The sequence below is a fragment of the Centrocercus urophasianus genome, unplaced genomic scaffold, assembly GCF_019232065.1.
Source record: "Centrocercus urophasianus isolate 14NV4802_14NV808 unplaced genomic scaffold, USGS_Curo_1.0 seq_20, whole genome shotgun sequence".
Lineage (NCBI taxonomy): Eukaryota > Metazoa > Chordata > Aves > Galliformes > Phasianidae > Centrocercus > Centrocercus urophasianus.
Window position 1 is genome coordinate 14,642,545 of NW_024884756.1, and position 10,851 is coordinate 14,653,395.

Sequence of the window (10,851 nt, forward strand, 5' to 3'; positions counted from 1 at the left end):
CATCTCTTGAACTTACCTGTGAGTGTATTGCTGTGGATGGAACCAGTGGCTCTTGCTGAGTATGTGGAGTCACTTTCTAATAGCAAAAACGCTTCAAGCAACAGAGTTCAAAAGGATGACTTTATTTTTAGCATAAACAGATTGCCCCAAAGAATACAATGCTACATGTAAAATACAGAGATATGAATAGAATAAGGAAGGATTGATTATAGTTATTTCAAGTGTATTATGACTAATGACTTAAAAATGGAGTCAACCCTGCTTTTGAGGTAATGAAGTCAACGAGCTCTTTACAGAGAGAGCAGAGAGGTGCTGGAACAGGTTGCCTATCTAGAGAAGTTGTGGATGCTTCATCTCTAGAGATGTTCAAAGCTAGATTAGGTAGTCTAGTACTAAACAGGGAGGTTTGTGGCCCTGCCTGAGGCAGGAGGGGTTGGAGATTCATGATCCTTGAGGTCCCTTCAAGCCTGGGATATTCTGTGATTCTGTGACTTATAAGTCTTCATGAGCCAAGTGTTTTTTTCTGCTAATGTAATTCCCCTGTTATGGGGATTTTTTTTTGACAGTGAGCAGAGAAGCACTATTTGTAGACATCATTCTTAGTAGGACATCAGTTATATAGACTTAACTTAAATGCCTACCCATGTAAGCTCTTTTAAATGTGATGGTTTTGTGGACAGTTGGATTTCCATAAAAATATTTGATTCTTTTTACTTGTTAGCCTTGATGAATTAGTCTTAAACAAAATACATAATTATGAACAAGGGTTCTTTTTCTTGGATGGAAAAGCAGCTTTGGAGCTTGAGGTCTTATATAGTTGGTGTGACTGATTTAATATTCAAAGATAATTACTCTGAAGGTACAGTTGCAGCTGGAGAACGCAGTAGCTTTGTATAGTACTCTTTATACCGTCATGCTGGCTTCATCTGCCAGATGAAAGCAAGTTAGGGGAAGATTTTTTCTATCCTGCTTAATTACAATTTTATTATTACTAGGTCATGACCATAAACAGAACTTGTCATGGGCTTTCATTAATATTAGTGACATGTAATTGTTACCTCCGGTTTCCTGAAATTTTTCAATGGAGTAATTTTAATCTGTAACACTAGGATTATTAGGAAGGAGTAAGAATGGAAACTTTTGGAGCCAGGGATGAGATTCCAGGTATGTCAAATAGTATAATACGTGAGCTCAGGAGCTAAACTGTGAAGGAAACAGGGATAAAAGAAAAGGTTTGATGATTCCCAACTCCGAAGGCTGTCTCTTGTATCTTTTGAGACTCTTGCAACAGTAAAATGGGAGTCAGCACTGTAAAAATGTCCCCTTGTGTTAGACTTCTGATTAGATTTTTGGATGAGAACAGAAGGTTGGTATAAGACCAGATCTGAGCCCCTAAATGTATCATCAAAAGCACAAAAAGTGAACTTAAGGTCCAAAAACTGCTAGAGTATTTGAATGTTAAATAAACTCTTACAGTAATGTCATTAATGATCTTACCTTTTTTCATGTTTCTTGAGAACTTATATATACTCCAAAATAAAAAACACAGAAGCAAAAAGAGTCATAAAATAGCTTGGGTTGGAAGGGACATCACAAGGATCATCAGACTCTAACCCTCCAGTTGCAGGCAGAGCCACCAACCTCTACAGATCTAATACTAGAACAGGTTGCCTAATCTGCAGTTATTTGAATTGGTAAACTAGTTGTCTTCTCTAACATGTTACTTAACTTCCCATTACGCAATAACCAAAGATGGCCATTGCAGAGTGACTCCCTTGGAATCTAAATTGGATGTTGAAAAAGTGCATGGGTCTGTCATTTAAGTAGCACTGATTCTCCCAAGTGTCCCACTTTTGTTTCCTGTAGTAAGTAGCACCACTGTTATAGTTCTGATGCCTGTTATCTTAATTGAAAATTCTTAGTTACATACCTTTTGCAAGGATATTAAGTTGAGTTCAAGATATTTTTCATCTGATACTTAGAGGAGGAAGCACTTTTTTCTGTTTTACTGTTTGTGGAAATACAGGTAAAAATAAGTAAGCAGGCAAAATGATTTTGATTTCCAGCTTCTCATGGATGTCTTTGTACAGATCTCAGTCATGTGGTAGTCAGAACCATTTCTGTGGTGAAGCGTGTTTTGGAACCTGAAGAGAAATTGTTAAAGGAACCGGTGAGAACATCTGTCTCTGTCGTATGAGAGGACAACTCAACTAGTCATCAAAGTCAGATGCTGGTGGGACTGCAATAATAACAAATAATAATATAACTATAATTTAGTTATGTCCGAATGTGTACAGGATATGTTAAAATGTGTTTAGTATATGTAATGAATTAGTGATAAGCTTAAGCCCAAAATAGCTATGAAAATTAAGGCAAGGGGTTTCTCTTTTCATCTTAAAGGTGACATCAGTTTGCATGAGTCTCAATTACAGCAAATATTATGAGAATATTGTACAATGAGAATTTTGAGTCACAATTCAAAATCCTTCTGAATGCAGAGGAGGAGAAATACATATCTCTTTACATTTTAATTATGCTGAGGAATTAAGTGGAAAATATTAGAAAGCAAAGTTAATATCCTTTTTTATTATTTTTTTTTTAATAGGTAGAAAACTTAAGCTAATTTTCTGGATACTGATGATGTTTCTAGTTCATCTGGTTTGCATTGCAGATCTCATTTTGGGGGCTTTATTTGCATTCATTGCTCATTTTCCATGGGAGATTTGCAGATGCTGGGCGGCACATTCTTGCTGTCATTGCTGACTCTCCTGGCATGTATGGATTGTTGATGATCTCTGTGTCTTGCAGGGTTGAAAGCTACAGAGTTCCAGTGGGTTGCGAAGCTCCAGTAAGGCGGTTCACTAAAATACAGTGCCAGGACTTTTCTGTGCTTTTTTTTTTAAAGCAACAGTCAAGTGATAAGCATCTCTTAATATTCCATGGTCAAGGGTTTTTTTGTCTGCTATAAAAGAGTTTTCATGGTGTCTTTAGCACTTCCACAAACACAGGGCATGGTTACTTGATATTTATTAGAATCGTGGTGGTGATATGGGCCTGGCTTTCAGGGACTTGGGAACAAGCCATATTCTAAACTGGTACTAAGTGTAAGCTGTTCTCTTTCTGAACACTTATGTTGCTCTGCATGCCTTTGTGAGATGATAGTTGTGAGCTAGTCTCAGCGGGTAAAGATTGTACCGTGTATTTAACACATCTGACTGCTACTCCACTTATCTGTAGTGATGATGTGAATGTGATGCCACACTGTCTGCTTTGTATCGTTCACTGCTTCTCAGAGCATGGCCTTCCTTCTCTCCAAGACAAATCTATACAAAGAAACGCAGGAAGGCACTCTGCTGTAACCAAGTTTTTATTAATGCTTTGCTTGAAATGGTGTCAAAAGGCTGTGGTGAGCCATGTGCTTACAATGAGCCTTATAAGGTTTTTTTGTTTCTACTCCTCATACGTGGCCGATTTGTTAAGTTGCAGCTATTTGTAGACATCATTTCATGCTGCATTACCTCTCACAAAGATGCAAGGGTTTTTGCTCAGGCAGGTGAGAGAAACATGAATTACAAGGAGTTCAATTGGTATCATTTGCTGTGACCCTTTCTCTGGCTATTGTTTTGTCTACTGGGACTTACAGATGTGTCTATGCATCTGCCACTGATCTGTTGTCTCTCAAGTTATCTAGTGAGCATTTTAAAGGCTTCATGGTTCCCAAGCAGAACTGGATGAAATGGCTGCTGCTGTCAGTGCTGAATGTGTGTGGGTGCCTGTGCTGGGAGGGGGTGACAGCTGCATCCCTGTTTCATAGCCTGGTGGAAGTGAACCTTGTAATGATTGGGAGTGGGATGTTATAGTCATGGAAATCTTACACACACATAGGATATAAAAAGTACCGCTCAAATCATGTTCGTCCCAGGATGCTGAGGTAATGTTTTTTCCCCCACATGCAGCAGTGAGATCTGAAGAGCAGTACTCAGCAAAAAGAAAGGGGAAAACCAAGGAGGTGTGGTGAAACCAGTTGGTGAATTGAAGAGTAATTTGCAATGAAAATATTTATGTGAATCATATGGTGTCAAACAGGTGGGCTGTAAGGAAGTTCGGGAAGATTGAGCTCATTCTCTGAATACAGTTAATCAAATCTCCTGCCAACAGAAGAAACATTAGCACAGTGAGAGAGTAACTCAGAGAAAGGGATTTAATTACAGAGTATTTGCTAAATGTCAAATCACATGTAGAAAAATCTGTGCAGCTTATGAGGTAGTTATGCATGCTATTTTTGTGCCTAGAACGCAGCAAGCCCGATTCTAAAATGCAGTTCCTGCAGATTCTGCTGCATCAGCCAGGTGCATTATCTATCTCTGCCTCTCAAAAAGATTTCCATATAACAAAGGGATGGTGGAGAAATTTTTGAAAGTTTGAAGCAATGTGATTGTTCAAGGGCTGCTCCAAAAGTACTGCCTCCTATTTCATTATTTTGGCCCCTAATGTCAGAGGCACATGTTGGTGATATGGCAGTAGAGGTTGGATCTTCCTACCAATGTTCCATTATGTTGTGTTGTGTGTGACAGATGGCAGCAAAGGGACAGTCTGACCAAATGGCGTCTGACATGGAAGAATTCAATGATACCTTTGCTTCATAGGTACTTCCATTTGGAGGAAAATGGCACCCATTGACATTCATCAACACTTGCTGAATGTTTACAGAGACCAAACAGTGGATGTAAACATAGTGCGGTGGTGGGTTCCAGCAATGGTAACAAACAGTGTGTCACCTCTAGTGGTGCGGATTTTAGTCTTATTCTTTACTGGTGAAAGAATGTTGAATGAATGTTGAAGAATAATGTTTTGTAGCTGAGTTTGCTCTATCAAGGAGTGTTACTGTGTTCTTTGTATCTGTTGTAATTTCCATGAAAATAAATAGGAGGCGTTACTTTAGGAGCATCCTGAGTACCTTGGGCACAGTATTGCAGCTATGTGCCCTGTACGAAGTGCCTGAAGAGACTGTCATGTGAATGCAGGTCTGAGGTAGGCTTTTGTGTCCTGGGGTGACAATGAAGGGAGACTCTAAAGAATGCATATCCTCCAGCGTGCTTTTTCCCTGCAATTAACAGCCAGATTCAGCAAGGACACACTGACACCATGGTTTCTGTTTCTTCTTCCCTACTATGTCCCTGTGTGAAACAGAGGTTTGTGATGGTAACATAGTACTGGGTACAGAACTGTGGAAAATGAAGCCTCTGGTTTGACAGGATGGGCTGCTATGCCTTTGAAAGTGATTCTTTTAGGGCCTTGACCTGAGACCTCTCTCTACAGCTGTGTCTTTCTTTAAGAACCGTCCTCAAGCTTTCATTCCCCCATGCTATTTCACGGCAGATCTAGGCAAGGCAAGCCAGCTAGCTCTTTTTAACCTCTGCTTTTCCTGTCAGTTTCTCCCTGAGCAGTAAACAGCCTCAGGCTGTCATCCCCACTTGCATGGCAGAGGTCAGGTGGAGATGGCATTTCAGCAGCCAAATCCTATGGAACAGTGGCCAACTCTCAGAAGAAACTATATCTTTCTAGTGGAAAGTATGGAAACCGCTGTAAGACATGGGAACAGTGATGTTGTCCAAAGGTTGAGATACTCTCATCAGACGGCACTGTTTCCCAGACACTCTGGTAGATCATAGTATAAAAACGAGTTCCAGAATCACACACAGCTTTTTGTTTTTTTTCCCCAAAGATATCCAGCAGAATAGGCATGCACTCATTCAAAAGGTTCTCGGTGGGATGACTTCTGCTCCCCACTCTGGTATGTGCACTAGCCTGGAATGAGGATTGGATTGCCCACTCCTGCTGATACATGGCAGTGGGAGATTTTGCTGTGGATGGCTCACAATGATTCTGAGTGTACTAGTCCATCAGCAATTCCATTGAAAGAGTGTGAAAGGGTGAGGGGAGAAGGGTATTATAGGTAATGCTTAAATTCTGAAATGTAATGTGCTGTCCTTTGTAGGTCCCGAAGGGTTGTGGTTTGAGCAGGGAACAATAATGGCTAGTTCTCATGTGCTGTAGTCACACCTCAGCTCCATCGGGTGTCAGCAGCGAGCACGTATCTGTATAACAACCCAGCTCCAGTTAAAGTAAGCAAAGAGGTAGGGAGGAAATGTCAGTGCTTCCAACTTGTTTACCTCTCCTAAGTAGGTCACACAGTTCTCACTTTCGTGAGAGGGCCAACTGGGACCAATTGAGTGCTTCTTGTGCCATGGGCTGGAATGAGAGGTACATGATCAGAATGTACACAGGAATGTTCAGCGGTGTGAACCTTCAAGTAGCAGAGTTGCATGAGATGGAATTATCTCTTTAAAACAAAACAAAGCACTGCTATTTATAACTCCACTGATAAATGACTTAAAAAAAACTAAAAACCTAAAGCCTTGTGGTTCTTTAATGCTTGAAATCCAACTATACTATTGAATTTAACTTCTGGATAAAACATCCCTTTGTCTAAGGTGATGTGATATTGGTAACAGGCTTTTCTTTTGTTCTAAACTTCACTTCTGTTTAAATCGACTCTTCCAAACAATAGAAACAATATGGCTTGAATGTTTTTGAATGGTTAGCATGATTATTATCTGTTTAATCAGTGTCTTGTTAAAGGGAATGGCTCACTCTGATCTTGGTGTCTTTACCTCCTGACTACTTTTGAAGAGGTTAAACAGATGTTTAAACGATGATTTGTAGAACACAATTACACTTACGTCTTTTTGAGCAATCTGTGATTTTTAACTGATGTTTTTATTGAAGCCATCAATATTTGTGTATATAAACACTGTAAAACATACAGAAGTAGTTTTTTAATACAGCCAAGTTGTAAATATAATCCACAACAGGGCAAGATTGTTATCGTGATCTACCTTATTAGTAGGACAGCTCGTACCTGCTTTCACACTAGACCTATGTTTCGACTTACATCTTAATCTTCCTTTTTCAGAGGGAGAAAACAAGCTACCTCGCATCTGTATTTGGTGCAGTGTGTGTACTGCACTATGTTAACACACTGCATCAGGAAGGAATTTCAAATGCTCTCAGGGAATTTACTAACAAAAGTCCTGCTGGATTTGCTTACATGCATTTGTGAGGGAAAACACTAATCTTGTTTAATAAACTATTCTCTTTCTGCTGCTGCTCTTGGAGCCTGAACAGCAGGTTAGTGAGCTATCTGATCTCTTTGTTCTCCTGATAGAGTCGAATATACCTCAAAATGCAGCCCGCAAAAGATACGATGGTAGGGGCCAGCAAAAGGCTGCAACCATAGGCTTCTGGAGACTTGATGTCTTTGTGCCTTGTCCAGGTGGAGCTGCAGAGGGAAGAAGTGTTTATGTGCCCCTTGTAGAGAGCCTCACTAAACCCACTGATTTGGAGAGATGCTTCCTTCTCTTATTTGTTTTCTTTTCTGCATACACCTCTCAGGCATGAAACAAGGAAAGAAGACCTCATTACACGTACAAACCAGATAAAGGACCTCATAATCCGAGACTTGAGGGAGTGAACTTTTCCAAAGGCATTTTGGCAGCTCCAAGGCTCTAAGATGCAATTTATCTCCAGGAAAGAATGGTCACTTTGCTTTGCACATGGGTCGAACAATGAGTAGGGATTCCTTTCCCACACAAGCAAAAAGGCTGCTAAGACTCACTCCATGGTGAAAATGAAATGAGTTTTATCATATTAATCTTTCCAATTCTTTTTATACACAGTTGTTACAGTTAATACCTGACATTATTTACACTACAGACTTCTCTTGCCCCCCCTGTGTTCTTGAGATATTTTTATTTGTCCTGTTGTTCAGTTTCATTGTTATCTGTGGACAGCTGGTGGATGTTTCAGTTTGTTGTCATTCTTGTCTTTGAAGGCACAGCAGTAGCAAAGGGAAAAGATTTCTCTCTTCTAATACAGATAAACTGCTTGATTTTTGGCTTCAAGAAGGATTTTTTTTTTGCTTTGGAGAAACAGACAGCAGGTAAATATACAAGACTGAGAAAGGTGTGCTTGTTAACTTTTGTTTCCCTGGGTACAGCTGAAGTGCATTGTAACACACTGTCAAATTTCTCAATGTTTTCTCTTACAATTGTGCTATAGGATCCTTTCAGATTCTTTGTTTTCTCTGCATTATATCTTGTATGCATAGCTTGAGCCAAATCAATAGAATGCCTACGCATTTATTAGATATTTTGAATCATTTGTCTCTGCCAAATTTGATTATGATCTGCTTCTTGAGAGATATTTATCTGTGACTTCCAGCTGTCATTACTACAAAATAGGCTTCCTCATTTAACCTGAGTGAAAAAAGACTCTTGACTACTCTGAGACAAGGGAATGGCCCAAATTGTACCACCAAAATACACTGTTCAAGTGTGCTTATCTGAAAATGAAACTTGATGACACACTTCAATGTAATACTGAAATTGGCTTGCAGTTCTTCTTATGAAGCTAATTAGAAGTTAGGATGTTTTTTCCCAATCAATTTTTCCAATATGCATGTTCTAGTTGTTCTTAGTCCTGCACACAGTGTGTAAAACTCAAAGTTTGTCTTACGAATTTTTTTTTTTTGAGATGTCTGAAATATTTAGGGATTTTTATATAAGGGACCTACCTTCTATTTAGTCCAAAATTAAAGTCTCTATTCAGTTTTAGCTGTTAAGACTTCATTTCCAATTTTTGTGTGGCTATCAAATTTTACACATTTTTTTAATGCCACATTTCAAACATGAATACCCATAAGTCTCATGAGTATCTATATAATGCTCCTTTCAGTGGCAGAGATTCTCTAGCCTCTTAGAGATGTTACAAGTTTTGGGAAACTGAATTTTATTTCTTTCTTTGAAGGCAGATTGCAGGTTCTTAGCTTTGTTCTGACATAAAGATGCGAAAATTGTTCTGATTTGCCAAGCCCATTTAGTTCAGCACAAACCACTGCAACTCAGTTCTGGATACCCTGATCCAAATTCATTGTTTAAAGATAAAGTTCAGATTAAGACAATAATCTTCCATTGATTGGAGGGGGGGGAACAATGAACAAGCAAATAAAAACAAACAGAATTTGATGTATCAGTTGAAATTCCCTGCAATTACCCTATATTTCTTTCAGTTCAAAATACCTTGTAATTTTTTTCCAGACCTTGGTGTGTGTTCTAGCCTGCGATTAGCAAATCTAATTCAGTAAAAAATGTCAGAGTGCTACACACTTCTAAGCAAATGAAGCAAGCAGGTGCTTAGAGGGGAATTATATATTCAGTATATTGGGTGGACTTGTGTTGCCTGAGTGACCTGCCAACCCAAACACTGATGTTGCTTTCTCAGCTGTTCTGTGGAAGGAAACCTAGCAGCTGCTGTCTTATACTGTAGGCTGCTTGTGGCATGTTCCTTACTTCAGGCATAAGATTCAATATGCTAAACCAACACTATGATTTAAACGTGCTTATTAATTTACCCTCACTAACTAAAAAGCTTAAGTGGAGTGCAACCTTTAAAAATTAAGAGGTTTTCCTTACTCTGATTTAGGACAAAAATAAAGACTGCAGAACCAACATTCAGTTGAAGCAAAGATGAATTACTTTAACCTCAGGAGAAAAATAAAGCACTTCTTAGGAATTCACACAGAGCTCTGACTTTCCTTTTTTGTTATGGACACCAAACATTTAAATATTTTGGATTAAAATTCCGCTGTCTGTTTTGGTTCATCATCTGGCTTGTGTACACATGTTCATCCTGTTTAAGTGCTCTGGCTCAGTGGAATACCAGCAAACAATTTTAAAAAATTTACTTGTAGGGTGCAAACATTTAGACTGTACAGTTGCATGTTTTGAAACTTCAGAACAGCAGCTTGATCTATATAGCCTTCGTATTAAAATGGTTTCTAGATGTTTTAATATAAGAAACCTTTTTCCTTTGGTTATCCGGTGTGGGATGATGTTCATGGAAGCAAGCTTTCACACTTCAGATGGTGACAAAAAGAACAGGCAGCTTAATGCTACCAAACTAGGGGTGTGTCAAATTGCTCTCTCAAGAATGATAAACTCAATGGAGCCGTCTATTTTTAACCTCCAGTTCTTTCCTTTTGGCAGAGTAATCAGTGTTAGCTGAGCTCTTTCACTGAATGACTTCAAGCAACCCTGCTTGTTGCTTTCTGAAATGAAGAGCAGACTTTGTACGAGTGTTTCCAAGTCTGCTTTAATGTATGAAGTTCTGCTTTGAAACACCATGTCAAATGAAGCCAGTTTGGAGCAGAAGCTCTCTACAACAACCCTCAGTTCGGTTGCTGTTCAGGCTGGGAATGCCAGTATTGTTATAGCTGTGTTGAAGGTAAGGCAACAAATGCTGGCACATCTGTTTATAAACTCTCTCCTACTCAGTGGTTGTTGCTTCTATAAAATATTTTGCACTAATGAATAGTTAGCATATAATGATAAGGCAGGGTAATTTAGTTAATATCTAATGGAGATTCTTCCCTTTGTTTCTGTTCACAGTTTTTGTTTTTTTATTAGAGGCAAAGAATTCCTCTACTTAAAGAGTCGCAGACAATTGCAGAGTGCCATGTAAATGTATTAAAAAGCATGAATGTTATCTTTGGAGGAGACTCAAATGCAAGTAGAATTATTTTTAAGGTTGCTTGTTATGTAAGATTATTGCTACCAACCCCACAAATGCAGATTGTGTATGCCTATTTAGGATAATTTTCTTGAAATTAATGCCTAAAACTGATAATGAATGGCTATTTTTGAAAACTGTGAATTCATATTACCGTGTGTTCTCTTAGAAGTTCGTGTGTGTGTGTGTGTGTGTGTGTGTGTGTGTGTGTGTGTGTGTGTG

General features: G+C 38.9%; 1 protein-coding gene across 1 annotated transcript in view; it reads left to right on the plus strand.

Annotated features, from left to right (window-relative positions):
• Positions 1 to 6,067: 6,067 nt before the first annotated feature.
• The window catches only part of CCDC141 (coiled-coil domain containing 141), a 58,581-nt gene continuing 53,797 nt past the window's right edge, over positions 6,068 to 10,851 (plus strand). The window contains exons 1-3 of the mRNA XM_042822548.1: positions 6,068 to 6,137; positions 7,895 to 8,002; positions 10,107 to 10,344. Coding sequence (XP_042678482.1) covers positions 10,243 to 10,344 — 102 coding nt within the window. The 5' untranslated portion in view covers positions 6,068 to 6,137; positions 7,895 to 8,002; positions 10,107 to 10,242. The remainder of the gene's footprint in view (positions 6,138 to 7,894; positions 8,003 to 10,106; positions 10,345 to 10,851) is intronic.